The sequence below is a fragment of the Canis lupus genome, chromosome 8 (genome assembly GCF_011100685.1).
Source record: "Canis lupus familiaris isolate Mischka breed German Shepherd chromosome 8, alternate assembly UU_Cfam_GSD_1.0, whole genome shotgun sequence".
Lineage (NCBI taxonomy): Eukaryota > Metazoa > Chordata > Mammalia > Carnivora > Canidae > Canis > Canis lupus.
In genome coordinates, this window is record NC_049229.1 from 75098091 (window position 1) to 75111809 (window position 13719).

Sequence of the window (13719 nt, forward strand, 5' to 3'; positions counted from 1 at the left end):
CACCAATTGTTAGATTATAAAGTCCGGAATTTCCATTTTTTATAGATTATTAAATTTCATTTTCACATAAGTGGTAATTAGTGAATCCCTGAATACTATCACCTTTGTTTAATAGAAAAAAACTGCCTGAATTCTGCATGAAACTTAGGACAATGAATAAAATTTCCAGTTTTATTTAGTGCTTTTTTAAAATTTTTATTTGAATTGCAGTAGACACTCCTGTGTGTGTGCACGTGTGTGGTAATTAAGTATTATTCAATTATACACATGTGTATATTTGTGTAATCAGCACCACAACTAAGCCATAGAACTGTTCTATAGAAAGTATCCCTCATGCAATCCTTTTATAGTCAGTCACCACAATACCACTCACTTCCCTAACTCTTGGAAACCACTAATCTTTACAACATTTTCATGTCAAAAATGTTATAAAATTGGAATCATACACAATGTACCTTAGGGATTGCCTTTTTTTCACTCAGCATAATTCCCTCTAGGTTCATCCAAGTTGTTGTGTGTATCAATAATTTGTTTCTTTTCATAGCTGAGTTGTATCCCATGGTGTAGATGTAAACTGTTGGTTTAACCATTCATTGGCTGAAGGATATCTGGGCTGTTTCCGAGTTTTAGCTGTTATAACTAAACCTTCTATGAACATTCAAAAAAATTAATTGCAGTAGAGGTCACTTCCAGTGTAACACCCATTTCATGTATCCAACATGCTGATTGAACACTTCCATACATCACCCAGTGTTCATCAGGACAAGTGCACTCCCTAAGCCCCATCTGACAGGTCACCCATCCCCAACACTCCTCCCACCTGGTAACTATCAGTTTTATCTCTGTATTGAAGGGACTATTTCCTGATCTCTGCATCAATCTCTTTGCTCATTTGTTCTGTTTCTTAAATTCAAACTATGACTGGAAGTATACAGTATTTTCTTTTTCTCACTGGCATGTCAATTAGCATTATGCATACTACCTCCATCCTCATTCTTGTAAATTGTTAGATTTAATTCCACTGCATTGATTAGTAAAATCCCTATGTATCTAGTTCTATCTATCTATCTCTCATGTTCTTTATCCATTCATCAGTTGACAGATACTGGGATTGTTTCCATAGTTTGGCTAATGTAGATAATGCTGCTGTAAACATCGAGGTGCGTGTATCCCTTTGAATCAGCACTTTTGTAATCTTAGAGCAAATACCCAGTAGGGCAGTTGCTGGATCACAGGGGAGGTCTACATTTACCTATTTGAGGCACCACCATATGGTTTCTCTGAGCGGCTGCACCCCTGCCCACCCACATCTCCTGACCAGAGAATTCTGCAGGGCCCCAGTTCTAGTGGAGGTGGTTTCATGGCTCATTTAATGAGCTGAGCAGAGCACACCCAGTTAAAACTCATCGCATTCTTCCCAAGGACCACACACTGCCCACTTCAGGCAGAGAGAGCGTGTGTAGATACCAGACCTGAAGGAAAGAGGCACCAAAACAATACAGGACAGTGCACGCAGCACACACCACAGACACTCTCTGAAGACCCAGACCCAGGACCCTCTGTGACCTCTTCTTCATAAAACTGTTATAGTTGTAGCGGGATCTATAACTGGCATTTGTACACACAGAGGAAGATAAAGACTTAGAGAAAATTCCAAGATTAAGGAATTCAATTCCAGTTTGCCGCCTGGAGCCAGCTCAATTTGGTTTTCTCATGTCAGTCCCTTTGACCCTGCCAAATGAGACAAGACTTCTTTTCTGCCTCCAGATCCTACAGTTTCCATCCTTGAATGGGTCGTGTGCATCACAGAGACTTCCAGCAGACCATCCCATCCAAAATGGAGTTACATAGACTGTAGGGAGACATATAACTCATGACAATTATATTCCTGCATTTCTTGTCCTTGGGGAGGTTGCCTGAACTCATGCCTGAAGCCCATGTCACATGGTGATAAGTGCTTTCTCTCTTTGTCACTCATCAGTGAGGTGATTTTCATAGAACACAAAACTCAACCATTACTACTGCAAAAATAATAACAATTGTATGACATACACCCAGACAGATGGCCTCACATGGAGCCAAAGGGCAGGAGGCATTCCCAATCCTGGTGTATAAGGGCCCTGATCCCATAATGAGGCTGCACCTCCTGACCTAAGTGGTCCCCTGAGGCCCCACCTCCTCCTCCCATCACATCAACATTAGGTTCCAACATGTGGCTGTCAGAGGACTCACACAGTGAGCTGATATCAGCACCTGAAGGATCCATGAGTTATTCCCTGCAGGTGGAAGGTCCTCCTCCACTTTTGTTCTCTCAGTTTTCATAATTGTATAGTGGAATTTGTCATCACACTGTATTTTTGAGTATTACCTGCTGTCTCCTTGATCTCCACTCTTCCCTGTTCTCCTCCTGCCCCATCCATGGGAAATCCAGCAAGCGCCCTTGAGTTCTGTCCCCAGACACTGGAGGGAAACTGACTCCATATAATCCCCTCCTGGATCAGGACCTCATCATCACCACTTTCTCTCAACACACACCCTGAGCCAGTGTCTATCCCTGGCTCCATCCAAACATATCTGATTTGCTGAGAGGCCTCCCTGCTTTTAACAGAAACAATGATGAAGCTGAAAACGTTTTATACTCTTGTGTGTGTGTGTGCGTGCATGTGTGTGTGTGTGTGTGTGTGTGTTGATGCTCAGACTCCACATTCACAGAACATCCTGGTGTGAATCCTGCTTCCTTCCCAGGCTGTCACTAACATGGATGCTGTGTGTTTGGATCAAGTTTTTGACCCCATTAGGGGTATGTCTTCTTTTGCTTTAGATATTTGATGCATTTGCAGCCTCATGTCCAACATGGAGTTTATGCTGCTTCTATCAAATTTCTCCTTGAGCTGGGTGGTCGTGTGATGCACAATGATTGCAGGTGCAGATCGGGGAAATGCTTAGGTAATGTACGTGGAAATATTTGCAATTACCTGGTATTTAGGGAAAATAGTAAGCAACTGTAAGAATCTCTGTCTTTGCAATATCACAGAAGTGACGTTGTGTTCTTGACAATGTATCATATCAGGGGATACATGATATATTTTTTCTCTCAGGATATTCTTGATAAAGGTAATGTTTGTTGGGTATTTCCACTGTAGATTTGCTATTATTCCCTTTGTAACTAATAGCTATATTTGGAGAGATGCTCTAAGATTACATGACTATTCTGGTTCACCCAATTATTTTATTTTATTATTTTATTTTATTTTATTTTATTTTATTTTATTTTATTTTATTTTATTATTTTATTTTATTTTATTTTATATATACATATATTTTTTGTTAGTTATGATTATTTTTTCAAAATAATAAATTTATTTTTTATTGGTGTTCAATTTGCCAACATACAGAACAACACCCAGTGCTCATCCCATCAAGTGCCCCCTCAGTGCCTGTTACCCATTCACCCCCACCCCCCTCCATCCCCCCTTTCCACCATGCCTTGTTCGTTTCCTGGAGCTAGGAGTCTCTCATGTTCTGTCTCCATCTCTGATATTTCCCACTCATTTTCTCCCCTTTCCCCTTTATTCCATTTCAGTATTTTTTATATCCCCCAAATGAATGAGACCATATAATGTTTGTCCTTCTCCAATTGACTTATTTCACTCAGCATAATACCCTCCAGTTCCATCCACGTCGAAGCAAATGGTTGGTATTTGTCACTTTTTAAAAATTTTCTTTAAAAACTTATTTATTTATTTATGATAGAGAGAGGCAGAGACACAGGAGGAGAGAAAAGCAGACTCCATGCGAGGAGACCGACGTGGGACTCATCCCGGGAATCCAGGATCGTGCCCTGGGCCAAAGATAGGCACCAAACAGCTGAGCCACCCAGGGATCCCCATATTTGTCGTTTCTAATGGCTGAGTAATATTCCCTTGTATACATATACCATATCTTCCTTATCCATTCATCTTTTGATGGACACCGAAGCTCCTTACACTTTTTGGCTGTGATATCACCAAGAAATACAAAACCTTAATCTAATCGTCCAAAAGGGTCACATAAACCCAAAGTGAGAGCCATTCTTCAGAACAACTGACAAGTACTCATCAAATTTTCAAGGCCATGAAGGACAAAGAAAGACTTAAATAGCTGCCATAGGTTAGCAGAAACAAAGAAAACAGCAACTAAATGCAGTTTGGGATCCTAGTTTGGATTCTGGGCAAGAAAATTAACTATTTGGAAAACTGGTGAAATTTCAATAAGGGCTATAGATTACTCAATATTATAGTACCAGTGCAAATCATACAACTGTATAAAAAATTTTATTATAGCTGGCAAATTAATACAATGTCACCAGTCTGCTAAATTATATAGTTATACACTGTCCTAGCTTTTTTATTCCAAATAAATAGAGCATGAATTACTCCTTCTTATGAAACTAGTTGCATAAGCCTATGTTTTCTATAATCATTACATTTACCTATCCTCCAAATTATCTTTTCTATTATACTATCTCATCAAATTCACATATTTATTGATTGCCACAGTATGCAGTGTACTCAAGATATAAATTAATATATCTTATATATGTCTTATATACAATGTATAAGTATAACGTATATACCATATATATATATATATCTTATATTACAACGTTATTACCTGCATAAACAAATCTAGAAAAATAGTTTATGTAATTTATGTTTTACATGCCTACTATAACCTATTATCAAGTAAACTAAAATTACTGTGAAATCTAATGTGAAATGGTGCAGCCACTCTGGAAAACTGTGTGCACGTTCCTCAAAGAGTTAAAAATAGACCTGCCCTATGACTCACCAATTGCACTGTTGGGGATTTACCCCAAAGATGCAGATGCAATGAAACGTTGGGATGCCTGCACCCCGATGTTTCTAGCAGCAATGTCCACAATAGCCAAACTGTGGAAAGAACCTCGGTGTCCATCGAAATAAATGGATAAAGGAGATGTGGTTTATGTATGCAATGGAATATTACTCAGCTAATAGAAATGACAAATACCCACCATTTTCTTTGATGTGGATGGAACTGGAGGGTATTATGCTGAGTGAAATGAGTCAATCGGAGAAGCACAAACATTATATGTTCTCATTCATGTGGGGAATATAAATAATAGTGAAAGGGAATAGAAGGGAAGGGAGAAGAAATGGGTAGGAAATATCAGAAAGGGAGACAGAACATAAAGACTCCTAACTCTGGGAAACGAACTAGGGGTGGTGGTAGGGGAGGAGGCAGGGGGGTGAGGTGAATGGGTGATGGGCACTGAGGGGGGCACTTAATGGGATGAGCACTGGGTGTTATTCTGTATGTTGGCAAATAAATAAAATTAAATTACTGTAAAATCTATTGATAGAAAAAGAATTGCTGTCTTTTGTGCATGGCATAATAGCTGTTTTCATATAAAAAATGAATGTGTCTAAATCAGAGACTGAATAGGTATGCACATATCATCTGCCTAGATATCTAGTTATCCCTAGATAACTCCCTGGGGAAAACAGCTCCTTGGAGAGGAATCCCAGACCCTGACAAGAAACCTGCCCAGAACCTCCATCTGCACCTGCTCCTGGGCCTTCAAGACACAAGTGGTGAGGAGGGTGCACCCCCTGGTGGTCCTGATCCCCTTAACAGAGAGGTTTCTGTCTGGGCTCACACTGAGGTTGACTCACTGTGTCCTTCGCACAGTAATACACGGCTGTGTCCTCAGCTCTCAGGCTGTTCATCTGCAGATACAGCGTGTTCTTGGCATTGTCTCTGGAGATGGTGAATCAGCCCTTCACAGTGTCTGCGTAGCCTGTGCTACTTCCACTACTGCCAATAACTGCGACCCACTGCAGCCCCTTCCCTGGAGCCTGGCGGACCCAGCTCTTGGCATGGCTACTGAAGGTGAATCCAGAGGCCACACAAGAGAGTCTCAGGGATCCCCCAGGCTTCACCAGGTCTCCCCCAGATTCCACCAGCTGCACCTCACCCTGGACACCTGCAGACACAAGACATCCTGGTTAGGAAACTGTCCCACATCCCCTGTTTCTCTCACTCATCTACACTCACAGACTCAAGGTCTCTTATTCTTCATGAATTACCTTTTAAAATAGCGACAAGGAAAACCCAGCCAAGGAAAGATTCCATGTTTAGTCGTCTGTTCTCCACCCTTATCCCTAAGCAGGGTCACTTGTGGATCCTGGGGTTGGGACTCCTCTCCTAGTATCAGAGTCGGGATGGGCTGGTTTTATCAGTGAAGTGAGGGCCCTATTTGCATATCCTTTGAATATATAATCAATCCAGATCTAGATTTGATTCTTTACAAGTTATTAACAAGGATTTCTTTACATCCGTAGGCCACTGTGTGTAAGTCTTCTGACATTATGAAGTGTTCACACTTATGAAAAAAATGCATTTGCATTTTTTGGACTCTTTAAAAATCTCTCATCAATGTTCTTTTAGTGGACAGTATTTTACCTCTTTCAGAATATTTAATCCTACCTATTACATTCTTAACACCGGTGCCAATGTAATAAGGTTTTATTAATTACCTTTCATGTACTTTATTGTTACGGATGTTTGTGTGGCTCAGCGGTTGAGTTCTGCCTTCTGTGCTGGGAGTGATCCTAGAGTCCAGAGATACAGTCCCACATTGGGCTTCCTTCATGGAGCCTGCTTCTCTCTCTTCCTGTGTCTCTGCCTCTCTCTGTTTGTGTGTCTTTCATGAATAATTCAATAAAATATTTAAAATATAAGTAAATAGTTGTTACTGTGTGGAAACCTAGATTTACTTTGTTTGTTGATTTTGTATTCTATTGATTTCCTGAAGTTGTTCATTACCTTAGGGTTTGGTTTTGTTTTTGTTTTGTTTTTTTTTTTGTTTTATTTTTTATGATTTATTTATTCATTCATTCAGCGAGAGCGAGAGAGAGGCAGAGACACAGGCAAAGGGAGAAGCAGGCTCCATGCAGGAAGCCCGATGTGGGACTCGATGCCGGGTCTCCAGGATCACACCCCAGGCTGCAGGCAGCGCTAAACCACTGTGCCACCAGGGCTACCCAGGGTTTGGTTTTGAAGCTTGGCAGGTTTGACCCTGCAACAGATTGTGTCATATGGATACAAGTAAATTTCTCTGTATCTATTGATTTAAATATCTTTTATTCTTTGTTTCATAAACTTCCTGGTTTGGAATTCCAGTCATTACCACAGTACGGGCTTCCTTCCCTGATTCCTGGTTATTTGTCTGGACTAATTACTCTGTAGACTTATAAGAGACCTAAGTGAAGATGTATTTTATGTTGCATGTGAATGAGTTCCCTGTAACACAACAGACAGACAATGAACAAACTAGGCAGTCCTTCTTCTTCTTACCCAACAAGACGTTGATTTGTGGAGATATAAGGCCAGGATACTGGATTTGGGTCAGTGAATTGGTGAGGAACTTATAAGGCTTGTTTTCACATCCTTCTGGGCTCTACAGACGTTTCTGGTGCTGAGGATGGTTCATCCCTCCTGGTTCAGGGAAGGGAATTTTCCCATGGGAGATTTATTTCCTTACATCAGGGTGAAAGAAGGGTTCATCCTCTCTGTCCACTGGATGATTCCTGTGTGATTTTATTCACAATAATCCAGGGAACCAGCTGACATTTGCGGTGGCACAGTTTATTCTCCTTTAGAATAATATGTTGAATACTGAGGGTGGGAGTGACCCCTGTGTTGGTCCTGACTTGACAGAAGGGCTTCAGGTTTTCACTTTTTTAAAAAGATTTTATTTATTTATGCATGAGAGACAGAGAGAGAGAGAGAGAGAGAGAGAGAGGCAGAGACGCAGGCAGAGGGAGAAGCAAGCTCCATGCAAGGAGCCTGACTTGGGACTCGATCCTTTGTCTCTAGGATCAGGCCCTGGGCTGAAGGCTGCGCTAAACCGCTGAGCCACCAGGGCTGCCCAGGTTTTCACTTTATAATGCAGTGTTGGTTGTGGGTTTTTCATAAAATGTGACTACTTCCATCAAATAGGAGGCAATCTCTTCTGCCTCGACTGTTAAGATGTTTTGAAGATAAAAGCACGTTAGATTTTTTTCAAGCGGTTTTAGGTATCATAGGAAAGAATCATGTACATCCAATCCTTGACTGTTAATACAGGGGCCAATTGATGATCTGGGTGTGTTGAAGCATCCTTTCATCCTAGGGATGATTCCTTCTAGGTCATCCTGTGCCATTTGTCCATGGGCTGTTGGATTCAAGATGCCAGGATTTTTGCATTCATGTGCATCTGAGATATTGTCCATGAGACCCTTCCTGTGGGGTCCTTGGCATGGGGTGGCTGTCAAACTGATCCTGGCCTCCTTAAATCAATTTGGTCACGTTCCATTCTAAATACGTTTTGGAAGAGATGGAAACATTTTGGCCTTATTTCTTAAAATATCTGAATATTTGTAGATAAAATGATCTGATTTTGCCTTTTTCATTACATTATTCTTTTTAAATTTTCATTATCCTTTTTGAGGCAGAATTTTTAAAAAGATTTTATTTATTCATGAGAGACACAAAGAGAGAGAGAGAGAGAGAGAGGCAGAGACACAGGCAGAGGGAGAAGCAGGTTCCATGCTGAGAGCCCGATGTGGGACTAGATCCTGAGTCTCCAGGATCAGGCTCTGGGCCATAGGTGGTGCTAAACTCCTGAGTGAACAGTCCTGCCCCTGGCAGGATTTTTAGATAATAGTTTCAGGCTTCTTATTTGTTCTGTTTTGTTCATTTTTTTATTTCTTCATGAAAAAGTTTTATTTTCTTGATAATACTAGTAATTTTGTAATTTGCCTTGGTCATCCATTATTTGCACTGTTAAAATCTTAGAATTTTTTTCATGGTCCTTTCTATTTTTAGTGTCAGTTATTTCTTCTCTTTGAAATCTGATTATATTTATTAAGGCTTAACTCTTTTCCAAGAGTGTCTATGAGTTAAATTTTATTTTTCTTTTCCATATACTTATTAAATCTCCCTGAGAATTTTTATTTGTCCATACAAGTAGACAAATAATTTCTGTTCTAATTATTTTAATGTTGATTAAATTAATCAAAATATCAATTGTTTTCTTACATAATAGAAAAACTCCACATTCATATGGAAAACAAAATCACATGAGAGTGACCATACAAGTTTAAGAAATTAGAATAGTCAGACATCACACATCCCTCTACGGAAATGTATTTTAGTCGCACATTAAGCATTTCAGTGTGTGACTGCCTGACGTCAGCAATGTAGATGGTGGACCATATTACAGAGCCCAGAAGTTAACGTGTGCATATACAGTCAGAAATCCTTCAACCATAGTATATGTAAGAATACACAGTGGGGAAAGGATAGTCTCTATAGAAAATGGTGTTGAACAGCCTCATACAAATAATGACACTTGGTCCTTATCAAACATCACACAGATTCAAGGACACAGAAAATCTCAAAAGTGATTAAGAGTTAAGCAGAAGTCTCAACCCTAGAACTTAAACATGTAAACTAAGGGGAAAACATCATGATATTTGCTTGGCTGTGAATTACTTATTTTTTAAATATTTATTTATTTGTGAGAGACACACAGAGAAAGAGGCAGAGACACAGGCAGGAGAGAAGCAGGCTCCATGCAGGGAGGCCCACTGGAGCTTTGATCCCGGGATCCAGGATCATGCCCTGAGCCAAAGGCAGTCGCTCAACTGCTGAGCCACCCAGACGTTTCACGATTTATTTGATATAACATTAAAATCACAGTCAAAAAAAAAAAAAAAAACAAAGACTGATAAGTGAGGCTACCTCATGCACAAAGTGTGCAGGACAAATATTATTGGAGCAAAAAGATAGCCTATGAAATGGGAGACAGTGTGTTCAACTATATACTGAGATGGACTTAGTCTTCAAAATACAGAAAGGAATCTTAACCTCAATAGAAAGTCTGACAAAACGCAATAATAAGAAACACAAATCTCTCTTTAAACAGTTGCTCAAGGATGTGTCGCCTGGTCGACTCACATGGTTAAGCATCCAACTCTTGATCTAACTCTTGTTTGTGAGTCACGTCGTGATCTCAGGATCCTGGAATTGAGCCCGAAGTCAGGCTCTCGTCATGGGGAATCCGCTTGAGATTTTCTTTCTCTCTCTGACTCTTCTCCTTCTCTTTCTCTCTAAATAAATATATAAAATATGATTTTTTAATCTGGACAAGTTCTTCTATATTTATTTCTCTATAGAAAACAAACAGTAGTGGGATCCTCTGCGGACAGCTGATTAAAACTGTGACCTCATTCTGTTCCCAAACACTTGACCTGATTTCCACCTGAGTGAGAGGAAGGTCTAGACCTCAGGTTGTGGGGAGAAACAGTAGCAGGAGACAGATGGACTCAGTGGAGGTGTCTTAACCTAGTCCTGCTCAGCTGCAGGAGAGAACCAGAGCCAGAGATGCTGGAGGGGACAGTTCCTATCACAACACACGTCTGACTCTCAGGAACCCCCCATCAGAGGACAAGAGGTGGATTGTTTCAGTGTGTGGACATTCCATACCTGAGGACATTGTGCACAGGAGGGGAGCATGCAGCCTGATGCAGAGGAGCTCATCATTTGGGTTTGGGGAAGAGAGAGGGACAGAAAGCCCAACCAAATAATTATGGCCCTGGCCTGGCTGTACAAATGCCCCAGGCTGCACGGCCTGTCATCTCCGAGACTGCTGAGCTTCATGGAACAGCATGTCATTGAGGTTCCCCTGTGATCCTGGGTGTGTATCAATAGTGTGGCTTCTTATCGCAGAATCCTGTCCCATTGATAGATGTTTTCTACGGGCATTATTCTTTAAATCACGCAGGCTTTTGGGGGGGGGGGTATCTAGGCTTCTAACGGAAATGAAGACACTATAATTCATCACATGCCATTTTTACAAGAACATTGGGTTTCCTTATTCTGGAGCAAGCACTGAGGAGTGAGATTTCCAGGTCCCTTGGTAGGTTATCCATCTTTAATTTCAGGAGGAACAGAAAAATGATTTTCCAGGGCTTCTGTTTCATTTTTCATTTCTACTTGCAGGGTTGAGGCCCAGGGGTCCTGCATGCTTCCCAAGATGTTCTGGTCAGTGCTTCTTTCATACCTGAGCCCTCGTGATGAGTGTATAGGGCACCTCATTGTGGTTGACGTGAATTACCCTGAAAGACCCTGGTGGGATGTGTCCTCTCCTGTGCTTACTTCATGTATATGTACCCTCCTGGATAACATGTCCACACAAGGCTCTGCCTGTTTTGTACATGAATTCTGTTGTTTTTTCCACTAAGTTTTGAGGGTTCTTATGATATTCAGGTGAAAGTTCTTTGTTGGTTATGAAATTTGTGCAAGTTTTCTCTTGGTCCATATCTTGTGTTTTATTACCTTGATAACTACGTAGGTAGAAAAATGTAGCTGATTTTCACTAAGTGTATTCTTAATATTTGGTGTTATGCATAATGATTTTTACCTATAACATTCTGATTTCATGATTAATGATTACTTATGAATAGTTTCTCCATTGACAATATATTGAAAAGTCTTGTTTTCTTTTTCCTGGTCTCCTCAGCATTGACCTGCCCCCTAACTGGTCTCTACTATATCAGTGTTATTTTTTTATATGAATATAGAATTTGGCAATTGATTTTCATGTTGCTCTTTTTGTAAGCTGTGCGAACTTTTTTCTCATATTCAAACGTGAACTTGTGATTTCATGTAAGATGCTCTGTTGTATCTGATCACTCTGGTTGTTCAACAGGTTCATCTAGTTGATTTTCACAAAGTGTACTCTTAATATTAGGTATCATGCATATTGATATTTTATGTACAACATTCCTATCTCATGATTAATGATTGCCTATGAATAGTTTCTCTGTTGATAATATATTGAAAAGTCTTGTTTTTTTTTCCTCGTCTCCTCAGTGTTGACCTGTTTCATACTTGGTCTCTAGTAACTCAGTGTTTACATATTATATAAATATAGATTCTGGGAATTGATTTTCATGGTGTTGTTTTCATAAACTATAGCAATTCTGTTTCCATGCTCAAACATGAACTTATGATTTCATGGCAGATGCTCTGCTGTATCTCATCAGCTGGTTGTTCATCACGTTGAATAGATGTGCTTCTGGGGTGAAACATTATCATTTTTCTTTCCAGGCGTTGGAAGTTCTATACATCTTGCTGCTGTTCAGAGACAGGTTGTGGTACTCAGCCTTTTCCCTCCAGACTTTGGCATTGACTACAGGGTGTTCCCCTGGAGGCTGATGGACCCATGTGACACCCTCACTGACATATGCAGTGAGAACCCAGAGAAGGGGCAGGTGAGTGTAAGGGTCTGCCTGCGGTTCCCCAGCCCAGATCCAGACTCCTGCAGGGGAACCTGGGACAGATCTCCTGTGGAGAAGGACAACAAAGGATGGGGACAGGACTTGCCTTCCAATAAAAAATAATTAAAAAAAAAGAATTCTGGTCCTGCATGGAACGAACCTGGTATGATGGTGTTCAAGTGGCAAAGTGGGGAAATTTCCAGGATCTGTGGTCCCCCTGAGTCCTACAAACAAAAAGCAGCATGATGTGACGGATGGTTAAAAAGGACAGGATTCTGGAGATGGGTAAACATTATGTCTGAGTGCAGGCATTGTGATTTGTGTTTCCATAAACTGAACCATGTGTAGTCCTGTGCCTCTATCCTGAGACCAGCAGGCAGAATGTAAGAGACCATGAGACCCTTGCTCGGAGGACAATCCCAGGTCCACACCACAGGAATACCTCATGTTGACGTTTAGAGACTCATTCATGTGTCTGAGATAAACCAGCTTAGACACAGGCAGGGTAAAGACTAGGTTCAGTTGTAAACTGAGGACAGGACGGCTTGATGGCTCTCCTGTGAGGGCTCCCTGAAGACTGGAAGTGCAAACATTCAACTCCAAGCTAGAGGTAGGAGGCCATGTTCAGAACAGCTCTCTGATGCAGCCAGGAAGAGAGTCATAAAATCCCCAAAACAGGCCTCAACAAGGTAGGGTGTGAGCATCTAAAGAGGAAACTAAACCAATAGCAAATGATAACAATCCATTATCAACTGCACAGTGATTTACAGTTTTATCCGAGCCCATCTCAGGTCCAGGGGCTGAACATTGCCAGAGGAACTGTGTGATCCATCCCTTGCTCCATCCTCTCATGTTATGTTCTGAGTGTGTGTGTTTCAGGACAGCTGCTATGTGTATAAATATTAGTGAAATCAGCAAAGCCAACTACTGCCATGCTTCTGGGCATTTGGAGCTGCTCCCCTGCTGTGATGATCATGAGTTGACTAACTTTCCCTAAAACAGCTTCACCGCCATGTACGTTCATATGTAGACTATGGAATAGGATGGTAGGGCTGTTAGATATTGACATGACCAAGTCATGTTACCTGGTTGTTGCATATCCCGTGACGAAAATGTTTGCATTTAAATAAAATGATAAAGAGTAAATAAGTCATGTAGGTACCTTGAGGGGTTCCATTGAGGAAATCCTAAAGGGAATCTGATCTCATGTCCAGAGGGAGACTCACAGATGCAGCTGGGTTTGAAATGAGGACACAGGACACCAAATGTTCACCAGTGACAAGGCGCACACGTCACAGCCATCAGTACAACACAACCCTGTAAGCTGATGGTGAGACACATATCCCACAGGGTTATCACATCCTCATCT

The 13719-nt window shown here is 40.9% G+C and overlaps 1 gene segment (V, D, J or C); it reads right to left on the reverse strand.

Moving 5' to 3' along the window:
* Positions 1–5651: 5651 nt before the first annotated feature.
* On the reverse strand, positions 5652–6295 carry LOC607467. The segment is given in 2 exon segments: positions 5652–6007; positions 6111–6295. Coding segments are annotated over 2 exon segments (402 nt in total).
* Between the last annotated feature and the right edge of the window lie 7424 nt (positions 6296–13719).